The 18,820-nt window shown below is 29.4% G+C and overlaps 1 protein-coding gene across 3 annotated transcripts in view; it reads left to right on the forward strand.

Moving 5' to 3' along the window:
• The window catches only part of LOC145202171 (huntingtin-like), a 48,622-nt gene extending 35,844 nt beyond the window's left edge, over nucleotides 1-12,778 (forward strand). For all 3 annotated transcript variants that reach the window (XM_090080945.1, XM_090080946.1, XM_090080947.1), the window contains 17 exons: nucleotides 47-343; nucleotides 468-559; nucleotides 1,814-1,968; nucleotides 2,343-2,568; nucleotides 3,743-3,997; nucleotides 4,255-4,410; nucleotides 4,515-4,586; nucleotides 5,252-5,367; nucleotides 5,545-5,662; nucleotides 7,267-7,412; nucleotides 7,555-7,622; nucleotides 8,183-8,291; nucleotides 10,872-11,034; nucleotides 11,140-11,222; nucleotides 11,365-11,442; nucleotides 11,930-12,020; nucleotides 12,136-12,778. In XM_090080945.1, the coding sequence (XP_089937071.1) occupies nucleotides 47-343; nucleotides 468-559; nucleotides 1,814-1,968; nucleotides 2,343-2,568; nucleotides 3,743-3,997; nucleotides 4,255-4,410; nucleotides 4,515-4,586; nucleotides 5,252-5,367; nucleotides 5,545-5,662; nucleotides 7,267-7,412; nucleotides 7,555-7,622; nucleotides 8,183-8,291; nucleotides 10,872-11,034; nucleotides 11,140-11,222; nucleotides 11,365-11,442; nucleotides 11,930-12,020; nucleotides 12,136-12,267 (2,357 nt within the window). In that variant the 3' untranslated portion in view covers nucleotides 12,268-12,778. The remainder of the gene's footprint in view (nucleotides 1-46; nucleotides 344-467; nucleotides 560-1,813; nucleotides 1,969-2,342; nucleotides 2,569-3,742; nucleotides 3,998-4,254; nucleotides 4,411-4,514; nucleotides 4,587-5,251; nucleotides 5,368-5,544; nucleotides 5,663-7,266; nucleotides 7,413-7,554; nucleotides 7,623-8,182; nucleotides 8,292-10,871; nucleotides 11,035-11,139; nucleotides 11,223-11,364; nucleotides 11,443-11,929; nucleotides 12,021-12,135) is intronic.
• Nucleotides 12,779-18,820: the final 6,042 nt, after the last annotated feature.

Genomic DNA, 18,820 nt, shown 5'->3' on the forward strand with positions numbered 1-18,820 from the left:
CTCTGTTTTTCATTATTGCATTTTAAATGTTAATGTTGTTTTTTAGAGTTACATGGTGCAGCTAAAAGAGTATCAGAGTTAGTAGAAAGCCTAAAGGATGTTTTGTATTTGCACAAAACAGCTCTACCATCCTTCTTTTCTAAGCATCTGGTTGTTGCAATAACAGGTTTAGCTAGGATTCCTATAGTAAATAGTTACACAAGGATTCCTCCTATTGTCTGGAAATTTGGATGGCAACCTAATTTAGAAGGAGACTTGAAAACTGAGCTTCCCCCTCTCCCTGTAGAAATATTAAAGGAAAAAGATGTACTAAAGGACTTTGTCTTTAGGGTTAATCATATAGGTAACTTAATTTTTAGCAATCTTTTTCATGATAATCTTTATTTAGTTGTTTTATAAAGTTCTTATATTTGTTGAAGCAAGAATACAAATTTTTTTTGTATATTTCTTAAAATTAATTTTCATAGGCTGGAGCTCCAGGATGCAATTTGAAGAAACATGGGCAGCTCTGTTAGGTGTACTTAGCTCACCACCGATGCTTGAAAATGTATCTACTGAAGTAAGTTCAATATTGGAAATTTGATATTTCAATTGTTACAAAATTTGCTCAGCAATTTCTATTGTGATATGTGTCTTTGCATCAGAACAAACCTGATCATTTTATTTGAGTAGATTGGAAATATTTATTATAAAGAGACAGTTTAAACAATCTTTTGGTGTGCTTTCTTTTATTTCATATAGAAACATAAATCAATGTTTCTAAATGAAAATTCTACAGAACAAAAGCTTGGCAACATTGGTATGTAAACCAAAAACTGTCCAGATATGCTTAATCTTAATATTATTCACCAAGTATTAAATTGTTCCACTTTTAATTAATTTAATTTTAATTTAGTTGTTCCATTTTTTTCCACTTAACAATTTGAAAAAAATAATGTGATTAGTTTTTAGAACAGTGTCTTGTGATTAGTTAGAGCTCTCAGTATTTTCTCAAGGCTAAGCATAAAATGACAAATTCCATTTTCTTTCTTGTTATTATTTTCTAGCTTCTTTTTACATCTTACCCTCAGCAAAACCTCTTTTATTTATTCTAACCCTCTTTGACACTTTGTTGTTTTTTTCTGACCTTTTTTTTTTCAGCTTTTGTTTTATCCACTGATTCAAATTACACTCTTTTTTTTTTAATTTCATTTGATCAATGCCTTGAATTTTGATGTTCTTTAAACAGTTGCACGCAGGATGAAGGTTCTGAAAATTGCCATCACAATTAGGTAATTAACAGAACATTTACATTTTTGGTAACAGAGATGATTTGTATAAGTGAATTAGCTTTTTTTCACAGCTCTCTACTGAAGCTCAATCATTTTTACAGGATTTTCTCAAATTTATTTTTTTATTATTTTCTTCAATTCTTCTAAGGAAAGTTAATTAAGGACACACTGCATTGGTTTATTTTTTGCAGCAATTTCAATAAAAAATGTAGTTAATAAAATTGTCAAATATTTTTATGTTTTTAATGTTCTAATGCTTTAAGAGTCTGACTAGTGTTATTCAGAGAAGGGAATCGATCTAGATTTTTTCTTGAAACAGAAAAAAAAAATTTAAAATGTGCAATATATTGTAAAAAGTTCATTTGAGGCTCAATAACCACACTAAACTTTGAATATTAAAAGAAAATATGTCCACATATCATCAGTAATAAGACATTTGCTCAGCCAAGTATGATTCTTTAACACCTTCAGGTAATAGATGTTTTACTAATTTATATTGTGCACATATCACTTTATATCCTCAGGTTTATGTATTTTTGTAGGAAGATATTGAGATGGCTCAAGCAAGTTGTTTGGCAGTTCATTGTATTACATCTTTAATCCTGGATACCACTTTAGCTCCAGTCCCAGGAAATTCAGCAATAAGTCAATACTCTGTTTTGCATAGGTCACGTGATTATCCATTTTTAGGAAGCAAGTAAGACAAATATAATTCTAATTACTTCTTACTTTTATCCTGTTGTTGTTTTTTTTACATTTTCTCTGAGAAAAAATAATTATATTTAGTATTATAACTTATAACTTTTTAAATCACTCATTAAACAATCATTAGTGCTTTTCATTTACTCTATATGAATATAATAATGTATAACCATTCCAGAAAATGAAATTTACATAAATAAGAAACTTCTATTAAATTGACATAATCATCAACAAATATATGTCAATTTAACAGAAATTTCTTATGTATGTATGTATGTATGTATGTATGTATGTATGTATGTATGTATGTATGTATGTATGTATGTATGTATGTATGTAGTTATCATTCCATTCTTTGTGTTTCTCTAGAGCTGGAAAGAAGCTGGCAACTGTCATAAGCGAAATAGAACTTGTTGCTCGCAATCTTACTTCAGATTCCTATTCAGTACAACAGGTGTTATTTCCTGTGATCCCCAGTCTACTATCAGCCAAGCAGCGCAAACAACAACTTTATCATGGTTGTATGCTCATCGGAAAACTTTTTATTTCAAACTTAGAATTTTCTTTACAACATCAAGGCTTTAAAATGGGTCAAGTAAGCTTTATTAGATTTTATTTTCCTTCATGAAACGTTCTTCTGATAAGTAATAAACTCTCCCAAGTGTGTTTGATATGGAATGACACATACAAAGAATTTTCTGTTAAATTGACATATTTGTGGATGCTTACATGTATTGAGGTTTAATGTCCTCCGGCTAATTGCCTTGCAGACATGCCTACTCCGTCCGGAGGAGACGCTGTGAACGTCGTCACAGAGTTTGCTCCCCCTTCAGAAAGTAGACATAGACCTGATTACCGCTTATGGGTGGGCGAGACCCATGTTGATCAGGTTTACTTCCCCGTCAGGTAAGTATGCTTACCTGATGGTGGATGCTTACATGTCAGTTTAATAGAAATTTCTTATCATGTTTGTCGAATGTTTTAAATGAAGTGAGAATTATAAACCATAGAGCTTGTGGTTACATGGTTTCTGAATGTAAACAAGTTGTTCTGAATTTTTGAACATTTAGCTCAAATGGTACGTTTGGAGAATACTCACGGTTGGAGAAATAATTTACCTTTGACTAACTTTAGAACAAACAAAAATTTGATTTTGTAACCTTTTTGGGGATTAGTATGACCTTAAAGGATGTTTTCTTTCTTCACCCAACTCATTGTAAATACTTTTCACATTTAAAAGTTTCTAAATTCTGCAAGGAGTCAATTTCAAGCAATCTCATGAAAGCAGCAGTAAAACACTTTAGTTTTTGTAACTTATTGAAACAATCAGTTAGTTAAAGTTTTGCTGAAATCTGAGGTGCCCAAAGAGGTGTGGACTAGTAGGTGGAAAGTATTTTGTAACTATTTTAATGCTAATTAACTAACTAAATGAAAATCATTTAAAAAAAATCATGATGATCAGTGTTGAAATTAACTAAAAACTTATCATTAAATTTATCATTAAATTTTCAGTTAATTTCAACACTTATCATCATGATTTTTTTTTTTTTAATGAATTTCAATTTGTATTTAAAAACAGGTTTAAAAAATATTTTACATGTTATATTTAGCTTGTAAAAAGAAGGATCTTTAGTTTTACTTTTTAACAACCCGGTTAAACTTCTGTCTGAAAAAGACAAGTTGAGCTTTAAAAATGAATTATTATTTTTTGTTGGGCTTTTATTTACATACTATATGTGCTATACTTTAAATTGTTGTCTGTTTTTTAGATATCTGCTTCAGCCATTCGAACACGTCTTGTAACTTCAGATGTGCAAGAAGAGACTGACAGTGATGACAGCGATTCTGTTATAATAAGAGTGAAGGAAAAATCCATGCTGACTGTTCCAGATCTTTATAGAAAACTGGATGAATTAGACATACGTTCATGTTTACAGTTCTTATTGGAGTTGTTTGAGCAGTGGCTGTCTCCTTATGCTGTTCCAAAGACACCACTTATGCTCAAGATGGAAGCAATGAAATCTGTATGTAACTGATGAAGTATTGGCTGCTTTATATTGTATTTTTATAAATACTTGGTTTAGGTGTTCACTTAGAGTTTGCTTAATGTTTTCCTATATGCAATTATTGTTTACATAAATACTTCAGTAGTAAATATGTAACACTAATCTTAAATCAGCAAAGTTTGTTGTAGTTTAAGATTAGTGTTACATATTTTTAACTATTTTTCTTATTTTAATGTTTTTTTTGTTGATTTATATGAGGTTACATTTTTTTATAGTTGTGTGTTTTGTCAGACCTGCTATTGGAGATGAGCCACTTTGAATGGATTCTTGGAATCCTGATGGACTTTTCACAAAACCATCCTCCAGAAGATGATATAATACTTGAATATTTGATTCCAACTGTCTGCAAAGCTCTAGCAGTCTTAAAATTAGTAATTATTACTTTGCTACTTCAAAATGTGACAACTTTCAATTGGTTACTTTACATAAGATAAATTAATCTATTGCTTATCATTTTGCTTAAACCTTTTTTAAGGAAGGCAACACAGCAGAGAGAATAGTCAAGCAAATTGAACTGTGTCTCAAAAGTCCTCATATCCCTTTGCAGGTTGTAATTCTTTTTTTTTTTTTTCTCTTTTTTTTTCTTTTAAAAATCGTCTAAGAGTCTAAAATTTAATTGAAATAAGATAAACTTTTGAAATAACAGTCTGTAAGTTTAATTGAAATAAGATAAAAGCAGTGAACATGAATAACTGATTATCAAATAATGAAATTAATTTATAACGTTTTTTATATATTAATGTCAAATGTTATAGAACAAAAATAAACACTTTCTATACATTTCCTACCAACTCTACTTTCATAAGAGGGAACATCAACATACAAATGGCAACTAACACTAAGAGGTTAGTTAAATATGGGGTGCAAGAGAAGCTGGAATAAGTTGTTGACATCCAAAAATTTGAGGGTTTGGGTAACCGTATTAATGGTTATATCAATAGGAAGTTTTTCGAAAACTCTGCGAATGTGGAAAACTGCGCAGTTTTCCACATTCGCCTCTTAATTGGAGTGAGTGAAGTGATTGTTTCATTTCAGTAGATAAACTTTCGATTAGAGAAAAAAAAGAACACGATGTAAAAAAAAAAAAAAAAAAAAGGCATCGGCTCTATTTTTGACATGACATGTGGCAACTTAAATTTACTTATTTTGAGGTCCTTAATGTCGAGTTTTAATTCAAAGATATATTTACACAGCTACTTTTTAAACGTTTAGATTTCTTGCATGGTTGGATCGCTATACATTCTAGAATCACAAGTTCAGTCTACTAACATTCTTCTTGTGCCAGTTCTCACTGATTATCTCACAAAGAAAATAGCGTCGTTACTTGAGTACGTTGTCCAGTCTTATAAAACTTAAGTTTGATAACTAATCATTTGAATTGTATTTTTTAACAGAATGTTATTAGCAAAAATGTGATTGATATTTGTTTGAAGAATGGAGTGTTTTCATGCGACCTTTTTAAATTTTAGACTCTTATACGATTTTTTTTTGTTTGTTTATTTCAGGAGTGCTTCTGTGATAAACGAGAGGTTTGCCATGACGTTCTGGAGTGTATGTTTTTTTCTAATTGAGAACTGCTCTTCTGAAATCAACGATTCTCACTTCGCAACCCTTGCTGTAGAGGTTAGACTTGTTGAGATATTGTTTTTTTACGCAAGATTTGTTAAAAGGAATCAGTTAAGCAAACTGGCTTTAGATCTGATTTTGAGTTTACATTTTCAATAGAAATTATAAATTTCACAACTTGCGCTAAAAGCTGTTGTGATGTTGAGATTATTTCTTAATTCAGTTGCACAATACCATGACAATAACACGATAATCTTCTCAGTTCAATTTTTTTTACCAAAAACCTTTTTTTTCGTTAATCTTTTACGTCATCTACTTCGTCACATAAAACGAATTCATGGTTTTTAAATGTAAGCTGAATAATGTTTGAGTCTTCGTTTTTTAGCTGCCCATATTTATTGTGTTGCAATTTTTTTGAAACTTTTTTTTAGCAATCAATAACCTCTATTAGCATGCCGATACCAAAAATCTTAACTTAGTTTATTAGTTAGTTACTTTGCATTGACAGTATGTAACTAATTTTCATTTTTTTTTTTTTTATCGCCGTTTGTAAGAGTTGGTGAAGTTTGGTTTTTTGATCTCAAAGATGGTTACCGTTAAATTCCTCATTAAATATTAGGTCTGGGAAAAAGTTAGTATAATAAATTGGCACACATACAGTCAAACTGCCCTTGTTGGGTAATTTAGGTGGCAAAGATGAGTTGCTCTTATGAAGTCATTAACAATATTGCTAAGATTACATAATAGAAATTTAGTAATTGCATTTAATTCTCTCTATGAGTCATAACCCTTTATCGCAAAGGATTTGATTTAGTTTTTGTTGTTTACTAGTCAAAATGGTTCTTTAATAAAATTCTTTAGAAAAATTCTCTTTGAAAGAAGTGACCTTATATTTACATTTTTTTTATATTTACATTTTTAATCTCTATTTAGTAATTTTTGCGGGTACCTACATCCGCTAGGTTTTTTGTTGACCTAAAGTCGTTCCATTTATTATGTTATCTTAATCTCGTATTTTTGAGAGAATTTTTTTCAATTGTCTTCTCTCTAAAAACATTCCACGCATCTGTTTTTTTGTAGAAATCATCCGGTATTTAAAATATTAATTTCCGGTCGAATCATTGACGGATCACGAAGAGTTCTAGTTAAATTTGCAATCTATTTTTGCTTTGTTTTTTCGAGTGTGCGTGTGAAAAGAGTGTTGCATTACTTGATCATTTCCTTTTGCATATTTTGTTAGCGTTGCTCAATGTCAAAATCCTAATTAAAACAAATCTTTAGTTTATTTTTAACTTAAACGTGTTTATTGTTTTTCTTGCTGATTTTTCTGCGTGCAAACGCTTTAAAGTGATTTGAAAACAAGGATATTCTACTATCGATCTGTAATTGTGACACTAAGCCTTGTTCTTATACTTGTAATGGCGCGGCAGAATTTACCCTGCGGTGGTAATTTTGCGCAATTTCCTTCATAATTCATGATTATTCCGAACAAAAATTAACAAATAATTATTTTTGCACAAAATAGTTTAAAATAATAAAATTAAAATCACAAAAATTTAAAGTAAATATTTCTTGATTCCAAGTTGAATCAAGTTTCTAGACTTGATTATGATTTGAAAATAACGCAAATGTTATGAACTCAGTGTAACTTTTTAAATTAGAGCATCATTGGTGAGCTTTGTAAAACTGATGACTCTCATACCCCTGAAGTCAGCAGCCTACTTTTTCATGGTTTAGAGAGGCTCGCTGTATCGTTCTCTCTAACGAATGCCGAATCTGAAAGACTAGCAAAAATATCTGCGCAGTGGTACGACATTTTTAATTCCGTCAAGCATCTTTTTTTTTCTTTTTCATGCTACTATATTTATGAATAAAAATAAATATTCATAAAGATAATGTTTATAAAGGTAAAATGAAATAATAATTGTGTGAAATGTATTTTATGATAGCATCATGAATGGAACAGCGGAAAAACTTCTTCCTGCGTTAAGTCTGTTGTGTGCATGCATGTACACAGGTGAGATATATTCGTGCGTTAATTAATATTTAATTCAAAGAGGGTGGGTTTAATTCTATTTTTGCATGTGTTTTTTAGCAGTATTTTTTAATTGATCGAAATTCCATGTTATTTGAAAAAAAAAAATTAATTTTACAATTAAGGGAAATCGGCTTTTATGATAATATGCATCACCTATATTTACAATTTTTATTATCTACGAATAAATTGACTTTCTGTGGAAAAAATGGTGGATTAAGTTTCGAACATTTTTTCAAAAAGTTTTAATAACACAATATTAGAAAGAAAAAAAAAAGGCTTTTTATCTCATTTTTATTTTATTTAAAATTTTGTTCAATACCTTTTTATAATTTTCTAATTTTAATTAATGCGGACCTGTGACGCTCATTTTGGGGTATTCTTTGGATATTTTGAAAATGATCAACAATTCATTGAACTTTTTAAAATAGTTTTTCTTCCCATATTGATCCTAAAACATTTTTTTTTAAAAATAACCCCACCTAATTGCACGCTGACCCAGATCGGTGTGTAAAATTTAGTAAAGATCTTTTAATTTTCAGGTAAAAATGGTGAATATGCCTCTGGGTTATTAAATATTGACGTTGCTGGTGATGCCTCTATTGATTCACGCTTGGTCATGATGGAAAGAGTTAATGTTCTACTGGCGAGGTTTTTTAATGTAGAATTTCTTAAAAAAAATATTATTTTTCTTATAAATACAGCTAAAATATTAACAACTAATTTAATAATATATACAATATGAATCGGCGGCTTTAGTGTTTCTATTATTTTTCGAAATCAAAAACTTGCAAAAATTGCAGTGATTCAGCGCGAAATTTTTAACATTAAAACGCTCATAATTTTTCTGTATGAGCTTCATTCAAAAAGGAATCGCGTATTCACCAATATTCAAATTGTTACACGAAAAGCTTTAAAAACACTCTTTAAGCCTCAATATTTATAATTAGCTGCTTACAAAATAATATTAAGCTTATAAAAGACTTAGCTGTGTTAGAAGGAACGCTCTAATAAGTTGTTATAGATGTTTATCAAAGCGCGTTTAAAAACCAGTTTTGTCCGTACAATTTTGGTTTCGTTGAGCTTTTTGTATCTGCGTTTATGTGAAATCGAGCAATTTTTGCAGCGTGGAACATATCTTCAGCTGCTGCACAGGCCCCACAAGTCAAACGCCAGATCGGGCAATTCTTTAATATGATGTAATTCATCAATCAGTTCTTTGAATATATCCAAACCCATATTTTTATCACATATAACATCGTTTTTTTCATCCAAGTTTATAGGTTCGTTCGTCTGCATTATATAAAGCAAAACGTCATCTATGTTTCTAAATATATTTGTTTTTGTGTTGTTGCATAATGTCAATCCGTTCCCAAAATTTTTGTATAAAGGACTACTCGGTTTATATATTGATGTTAAATCGTAATTTACGCTTTCATCGTTCTCTTTTTGCCTTTTTGATTTAAATTTGTAATAACATTCTTCTTCTTCGCTGTTAGACTTTCTTTTCGTCGCGTACATAGGACTTTGGGTATGCGAAGTTATGGGTCGTGCTGTGGCTACAGTGCTTGTAGTGCACGTTATTCTGTCTATAATCATCCAGTTTTTTCCAAAATTCATGTTTGACGAAAACACAGAGAAATAAATTTAACAACGCTACCTTTCTTTTTCTCGATACGTTGTTTCGCTTGTCAACAAAAGCTTTGGGTTACTAAACACACATTGATAGTAGCTCTAGTCTTGACAGCAAATAACATTCGGTGATTGTCGCTAGGTTTAATGTGTTCTATTTATATTCTATTCAAACAATAGTTTAATATAACCTCAAAAATGTTATTTATGTGTTGATAGTTAACATGATAGCAATATGCATTAATCTTGTTTGGGTCGCCAGTGTCGAGGTAATCCCTTAATACAATTAGAATTAGCGTTCGGTGGCTGTGACGACACAAAAGAAGTTGAAACCTTTTGCTTTTTGCTTTGTTTTCTTTTTTCCGTGTCCGTGAATTTTTGTGTGCGAAGGGTTCACCGGTTAACGAAATGTTTCACCGGCTGACTAAACCCTTTTTTGAGTAGATTTTTTTTATATATACTAAAAAAGTCTTGATTAATTTTATTTAAAAAAAAGATAATTTCGCAGCTAAAATCACAACGGTTGTTTTCAGATGCCAAACTGATATGTTTACTTAAAAGGCGTTCTCATAATCATTTCTCGCTCGTTTTTAAAGATAGACCTTGATGGATATCACAATGCTCTGCGTAAATACGTTTTTTATAAAATTTTAAGTTGTTTGTAATTATTAAATTTCTGTAAACATTTTCGTTTTTTTTTTGTTTTTTTTTTTTTTTTGCACAAACACGTTATAAGAGAACTAATATTGATGTTATATAAAGCGCGTGAAAATCAACGATGTTTATTAAACAGTTGTAGAGAGTTCGTTTTTGACATTATATTGGAACATTACGTGCTCAATGCAGGCTCCAATGACTGGCAAGATCATTTTAAATCAACTGGATTCCTATTGGTGCGGCCTCTATTGGCTGAATAAAACCCTTTAAAATTGACTATCTCTACCGTTCTTAATGAGCACGTGTGATATTCTCAAATTTTACGTAAGGATGTAACTCCAATAAGTAGATATGAAATTATTTTGACTTAAAACTCAACTTGAATTTGGCACAACATTAAAGCTATTGTATATAATCCTTTAAATACAGTAACTCCGTGAGCTGAACACGAGCGGCTTTTTTAATATGATTAATAGGGCTTGATTATTTTTACTTGCTCTTTGCTACCAAGAATATTGGTGTCTTGCTTAAAGCTTAACCTATGATATCCCTTGGCGAGACAAATTCATATCGAAGACGTGCGTTTGATATTGAGTTAATAAATAATTTATAATTAGATATTAAAAAAAATATTATCAAAATATTTGTGTGAAATTATTTTTATTTTGAATTTTTTTTTAATCACTAAAAGTTTTTGCAATTTCAAACGCATTAAATTCGATTGGCTTTTTCCCTGTGTCTGCTTTACCCTAATCACGAATTTAAAATAGCAGATTAGAAATATTAATGGAAGAGAGAGAGAGAAAAAACTCGTTGGCCTCCGAAGATATTTGATAAAATCACACTTTCATAGCTCATTGAAAGGTCTTTGCTCTTTTTTGACTTGAAATTTAAAATTTAAGATAACGGTCCAACACTCATAAAACATCATTGGCTATTTAGGATTAGGAAAGGGCAAATTAGTGAAGCAACGCTCTTGGCCAACATACTCCCGAGAATTTTACTTGATTTCCTTCCAGTGCAGGAAGTTATGAACAAACTCATCAGCGAATTTTTGTCTAGTCAACAACCTAGACCGGAGCTAATTGCAAAAATTTTTTACAAGGTATTTTTTTTCTTTTTCTTTTTTTATGCGAAGGCCTTTAAGCAAACTTTTAATGCTGTGTTTGCAAATTTTTTCATTGAGTTAAATTGTTAATGTTTATTCAAGGTGTCAGACACGCTTTATAAGGAAGGAAACAAAGTGACCGTCAGAGATTGGGTGTTTTTGTGTATCGAGAGTTTCGTTCAGAGGTTAAAAATCTTACAAAAAAAGCATTACGCATGACTCTTTTGTGTACTATTAATACAAGTCATTAGTAATGTTTATTAAATATTTTTTTTATTACCATTTAATCTAATTTACATCAAATTTATTTTGACCCAAAATATTTAGAACACCTCTAGCAATGGCTGTTTGGAGTTTAGCATGTTTCTTTATATGCGCCTCCTCTAATCCTTGGTTAAAATCTCTGTATCCTTTGTGGATTATTTAAGAAATAAAGTCCTGTCAAATAATACTCTAGAGTTTGGTATAATCTCTTTATGTTATGTAAATCGTTAGGTAGATGCTCATTATTAAATTTCCTGTCCATTTAGCTTAAATATGTAATGCCATTTGAATTGCTTTAAATGAATCGGAAAACTGTCCTGTTATATCATTTTTCGGAATAATAATCATTCCCTTTGACTTAGTTTGAGTCCTATATGTTAAGTTTTGTTTGTGTGATGTTCATTGTTTTTTTTTATTTGTTATTTTACTATTTCTAGTTACTGTTTCTTTTGTTCTTTTTTATTTTTATTTTTTTCTGTTTGTTTCCTTCGTTTTTTCTTTTTCTTTTTTTTCTTTTTTCTAATATAAATTTTGCTGTATCCATTCGGGAGATATAGTTAAATTAGACACAATTTTGAGAAGAAATATCTCGAATAATATTTTGAAAGTTTCCTTGACAATTGTGAAGCTTTCCGTATGTTGTGCTAAATAAAGGAAGAACTGAAGAAGTTGATAAAGAAATATTTTACATTGCAGCTCTTGATTTTTACACGACACAGGTAAGATAATTTGTTTGTAGCCCGACGCTGGTATGATCTAATTAGTAAAATTTATTAAAGAGTTGTTTGCGTAATTTCATTTTTTAATATGTCAATGTCTTTATTTTTCTTTAAGAAATTGGACAACTCGCAGAAACAGCAATTTGTTCTAACTTTTAGTGGTAAAATAGATAGTGCCGCATCCCCTTACGTCAAACTTTTAGCTTGTTGCATGGAGGTCGATGCTGACGAAAAGCGTAAAAAATAAAGAAAAAACCTTCTGACATGAGTTTCTGTAGGAGAATTATAGAAGTTTTTGAAAAAAGCTCTTTTTTTCAAGTATACAAAAACAACGTCTCTTTTTGGTGACAGCTCTTCGCTAAAAAGTTTGTAGGTTTTGGCCCTCAGGTTTCACTTTTCACTTGAAGAGCTGTTTAATTATTCATGGTGTACGTGTTGTTGCGCGTGACTTATGCTTTTCACTATGACCGCTGATGTAATCGGCTTAAAAAGATGTGCGATCTATTTGTGATGTTTTTTGTTGATGTTTTTTTTGTTTTTTGTTTTTTTTTTTGTTGTTTTTTTTAAGACCTATAATTTATTTTATTTAATTTAGTTTTTCTTTGTAGTTCTGCATTAAACTTTAATTTTCTTATAAATGTGTTTTTTTGTGTGTGTTTTTTTTAAGAAATTCATAGCAACTGTCGGGTATTATTTTAGTTGCTTATTGTAAAATGGCTTCAATGAAATATGTCGAAATAAAATTACGCCTGCACGAACCATTCCGTGGTATTTTTATAATGTAGTTACTTTTATCTCTTGAATCAAAATCCTGTTCAATCTGCTTAAATATTTTCCAATCGTATCGTACATTTTCTTCCCTCGCCTTATCATCAGTTGCGAATTATAAAAAAACTTAAGCAGTCGATCGTTTTTAAATTAAAAGGGGTTCTCTACTTCTTTTCATTGATGTGAAATGGAAAGAAGAAAAAAAAAAAAGTTTCTTAGACTCAATGTAAAATTATTTTCAGAAAAAAACCTTAGGCGAAGGAAAATTTTTTCAAGTGCTATTGTCCATATTCTAAGTGTCCATGAACTTTGTTTTAGTTCGTGATGCTTAATTTGGTCTTTCGAACGAAAGTCTGTTAGACAATTTAAGAAAATGAATGAATGTCTCATCAAACCATTAAACGTCTGTTAACTAAATCAACAAAGGATGTCTGCTAACAAAATCAATAGTTGTGAAGCACCCAGCCTTTTCATACCATTTAAAAAAATGGTAATGATAAAAAATGGCAATGATAAAAATGGTAATGATAAAAAATGGCAATGATGAAGCCATTCTTTCCAGGTGATTTAACATTTCGCAAAACTTATTAAAAATTTAAATTTTTTCAAAACTTTATTTTAAGTATCGAACCACTTTTAGAAAGGCATTAAAAATGAAAAAAAATTGTCCTACGGGACTTGTGCAAATATGATTAAAATTCTAGATATCTATAAACAAATATTCCTCCGCTTGTGCATGGTTTTAAAATCTTGATTTACGGTTTAGAGAAGTTGTTTAATTCTAAACCAAACAAACGTTTCTCTGATTTTCTCTAAATCTACAAGGTATGAATCTGTGGAGTTTCCCTGAATTACTGAAGGTTAGAAAAATCCTGAGAAAAGCGAACATTTCAATGACGGAGGCACAATAAGAGCTTTTACATTCACAAAAATAGTTACAAGAAATGTAGTTTAAGAATTTCAGTGTTCTAACATAGACAGTTTGAATACCAGTGACAGTTTTAAAGGAAATGTTTTAGTGGTTTGTTATGCAGCTGATGATGATCGCGTAGCTGACAAGGAGCATGTAACGTAACGTCCTGGAGCAAAGTGGAGTAAGTGCACAAAAAATTTGTGGGGGGGGGGGGGGGGTTGTTTGGAAGAATGTTTTAATTTTAACGACGAATTTCTTGTTCAGTAATGATATTGCAAGACTTAACTGCTGTTCAAAATTACACAGCCGTATAAATCATCACGTTTTAGTTTATCTGATACAGCATTAGTTTAATTATCATAATGATCTTGCACAGTTGAGGAAGCCAGTCCTCTGGACGGAGGTGCTTTGGAAATATTAACTCCTAGGCGCCGGTAAGGCAGCTGGTGATGCTGAACCTACAATAGGTTTGAAAATAATAACTTTTAAGAGTTAAAAACGAGTTTTCATTGATTTAAAAAAGTTAATTTAAAGACTCGCTTTTCTTCATGTTAGTAAAACAAGGCTTTTAGTGATGTTCTTTAGTTAAAAAGTAACTATCTATAAAAATATTTTTACTACGATAACTTGTAAGTATGTGTGTAGACTGTACGTGTTGTGTGTTCTCTCTCTCTCTATGCCTCCTCGATACGGTACGATATAATACGATATATACAAAAGATTAACAAAAGGTACTTTAAGTTTCTTTTGCAATATTGCATAGAGTTTCAAGCGAGAGTCATAAAAAATTGAATATAAGTCAACAGTAACGTCTATTGATAAATTAATACAGCAGCAAAGAGAGGTTTGTTGAAAAGATCGCATTAAAATATATGATTTTGCATTAAAAACACTTGCATGAATTAAAAAGCATTAAAAACACAAGTGGCTTTCACACTTGTGTTTGTAATGTCGTTCCGTTCCAACAAAATGGTTGAAAAACAGTTCAGAATCTTGGCAAAAAAAAATTTTAATCAAAACTGCACAATAAAAAAAAGGGAAGAATGGCGTAGATTTTTATATCCTATGGTAGATAAAAGCTTTTGTCTAACTCTGAGTATCATTGCCATTTCGATTTCTTGAGTTTCAAAAGATGTACGCACATGATGGTCGAATTAAACAACCTTTAATATGAATAATAATATCGGTAACTCGATCAACATCTTAAGACATCCTTCCTAATTAATTAAGATTAGGGTTTCATTTTCTTTTTTGCGTCAATGGTCAAACGCGGTTGTATTTTACATGAAAATTTTAACATTATGCTTTCTTACAAAAAAGAAAATTTACTTTCTTTATATTTTAATATAAAAAAAGTTTATAAGCTGGTTTATCTTAATTACCCGGACTCTCGTGTAGAAAAACAACCCACTCTTACGATGTTTTCTTCCAGCGGTTTTAGATCGGTCTCTTGACGCAATTCTGCCGATAGATGTAATAAAGATATCGACCGGCTGTAATCGATTACTAAATTCTTTTTGGATTATTGCATTTATTATTTGGATTATTATATTTATTTGGATTACATATATATTTATTAGGTAGATTGTTCGGGTATTACTTATTTCAACGCCCGAAAACCCACTACCTGGTTAGTACTTGACATCATGACCATTCTGTTCCCAATTAAAATAACAGTAATAACTCTAACTTTTTGGAATCATGCATTAAACTAAAGTAAGCTTTTTGGAATCGTTCAGCATCTACTAAAGACCCAACAAAGCAATCAATCTCATAAATCGCAGTTGAATCAACTAATTTATCAAATAACTCTTATTCACAAAGGAAGATAAAATGAATTTGAACTAAATTTAAGATTTACTTTTAAAATATTGCGTCTAGTTTCATAATGTGAAATATTCCCCTAACAGTCTAAAAGTTATAAATCTAAAAGAGTTTTTTATTTAATTTCTTATAATTCTACATTCGTAATTTATCGTAATAACGTATCAAAATAAAAGACGTGATAAACATCCTTCAGAATTTCAACAATACCCCTTTATCCTTACATCCTTACACCTACGTCATACAGCCTTCACCTTCTCAGTGGATTTTACCCACTATTTACAGCAGATTTACACCTGTGGGGTTCGGATTAAACTATAGAACACAACAGGCATTTTAAGTTTGAATTCTATTAGAAAATGATTACCTCATTGATAATAGACCACTGTTTAGAAAGATATAAATTTAAAAAACTACCACGATTAATAGTGCGATTGCCAATATAAGGGAATTAGGAATTGATTTATTCCATGTTTTGAAATCTTTTATAATTGATCCTCAGACCTTTGAAAAATTCCCCAAACAACATTAACTTTGTTTTGTTGGTGTTTTTTAAAATTATTGAAGACAGTCTGACCAACATATTTCCAATACATCCTCGACCTTGTCGGTATCTCTTTAAAATGTACTTTGTAACGGTGTAATTTCATAAACCACTGGTGCTGAACTTGAAACAACTTCATTTTTACAGTCAGAAGCCAATCTACGTATATCTATGCAGGATCATTTTGCATTGCATCAAAAAACATTATTGGTTTGTAAAGCACCTATGTTAAAGAGCGGCAGAGAAAAGCTGACCGGACTCATTTCGCTTGAAATTATTGAACTTTTGAATTTGAAGTTTCATACTCTTACTGCTCTTTTTTTTATTTTATCATTTCTTTTCCTTGAAATTTTTAAATTTCCCGTATTTATTTAAATAATAATAATAATAATAATAATAATAATAATAATAATAATAATAATAATAATAATAATAATAATAATAATAATAATAATAATAATAATAATAATAATAATAATAATAATAATAATAATAATAATAATAATAATAATAATAATAATAACAATAATAAAAGTAATAACAATAATAATAAAAATAATAATAATAATAATAATAATAATAATAAAAATAATAATAATAATAATAATAATAATAATAACAATAATAATAATAGTAATAATAATAATAATAATAATAATAATAATAATAATAATAATAATAATAATAATAATAATAATAATAATAATAATAATAATAATAATAATAATAATAATAATAACAATAATAAAAGTAATAACAATAATAATAAAAATAATAATAATAATAATAATAATAATAATAAAAATAATAATAATAATAATAATAATAATAATAATAACAATAATAATAATAATAATAATAATAATAATAATAATAATAATAATAATAATAATAATAATAATAATAATAATAATAATAATAATAATAATAATAATAATGACAATAATAAAAATAATAATAATAATAATATCAATAATAAAAATAATAATAATAATAATAATGTGTTAACAATTAAGCAACAACAACGGAGTTCGAGACTACGGGCTTTGAGAAATCGTTGACTTAGTGCGAGTACGTTTTAAGTCGTATTCAAAATTTTGTATTTCAGCCGAGAAAACAACTTGCGTATTTCACGAGCAACTGTAAGAATACTGATAGCGCATTTTGACGAATAAGGAATTTTTTATGATTGTTTGATATTAACGGATCATAAATGTAAGTATTAAACACTGCGAATGAGAGAATTTTAGTTTGGAAAACTACTCTGTTGGTGAAAAAAAGCTTTGTTTCTGGTTTTATAAAGATGATTTATGTACATTGATGGACATCATAATTATTTTGGAAGAAACCAAACAGTTTTAGATTGGATAAATATATGTGTATTTCTAAATATATTTGCGTAACCACGTTGTTATAATGACACAGCCTCGATCTCTTCCGCGCACTGTACCAGAACTCAGTTTCCAACACCATAAAGAATCTTGTGTGTGAAAGATAGGGGAATCTTCTTTCAGACTTTAACAGAAAACTTCTGAGAGCTCAATATTTATAATTACTAGAATTTTTCTTATGGTACAGTATGATTTACAGTGTGTCGAAAAATAAAAAAATGCTCCTATAGACACCAATTTATTCGCAGCATTAAATTTCAATCGGCTGTTACAATGTTTTTCCAACTTATGTGTTTCTAAACGAGTCAAATCTACTACAATAATTAAGGTAGGACAGTATTGTGTCCTTCTTTGTACATATGGAGATTCAGTATATCCATTTAGACTACATTTACAAAGTTCATTTAAATGAGCAGCTCTTAATAATATTGATCTGAGTACAGTTCATATTGCAGTGGAATGGGACTTTGGGAAGATTTTTAGATTACAGAAAGACTTAAGAGTCTTTCTGTAATCTAAACATATTGGCTTAAGTACAGCAGGAAAAATGCACTTAACTCGTGTACTTTTACTCAATCTTAGAGCGTTTCTGTCATTTTCGAACAATTTTTAAGTATGACTTCCAAGCGTCTACAGTCCAAGAATATTTTGGATAAGTGCTACTAATATTTTTTCTGTGGAAATTTTTTTTTTTTTTATATATAAACATGTTATATACTATGTGTTATATATTTTTATATATAAACATGTTATATACTATGTGTTAAATATTTTTTATATATAAACATGTTACTATGTGTTATATATTATGTAAACAATCATTAAGTAAATACACGTCCGAAAAGAAACTTTTTGTGCAGCAATACTTAGAATTAAACACAAGTTGCCATGTTTGCTTATGTGCTTGCATGATTCCATTACATTGCTACAGCTGAGTTTGAAAGGATTCTAATACTTGAACATTAAAAATCTTTCAAACACAGGTTTTTTTGTGAATTCATTGTCGTAGCAAATTGCTTTTGTTGGTTAATTGAGTTACACAATAAACTTTTCTTTTTCAACTTTCTCATACTTAAATCCTCTTTCATACACCTAAATTTTCAATCATATCTTCTCCAAAAGCACATCAAGCTCTGTTATCTTTTGTAATCCCAGGACAAAAAGTTCTATTAAACTTCTATAAACTTTTGAAACATATGGCCTATAGAAATTCTATAGCATTCTATATAATTTCTATTAAATCTCTGCTAATTTCTATAGAAATTCCTATAAAATTTCTTTTTTTTACATATATAATATAAAAAAAAAGTTTTATAGCAAGTTCTCTAGAAATTAATAGACATTCTATAGAAGTTCTACA

Source organism: Hydra viridissima, unplaced genomic scaffold (assembly GCF_058129835.1).
Source record: "Hydra viridissima isolate aposymbiotic clone 2 unplaced genomic scaffold, HvirCarnegie_v1 scaffold_3, whole genome shotgun sequence".
NCBI lineage: Eukaryota > Metazoa > Cnidaria > Hydrozoa > Anthoathecata > Hydridae > Hydra > Hydra viridissima.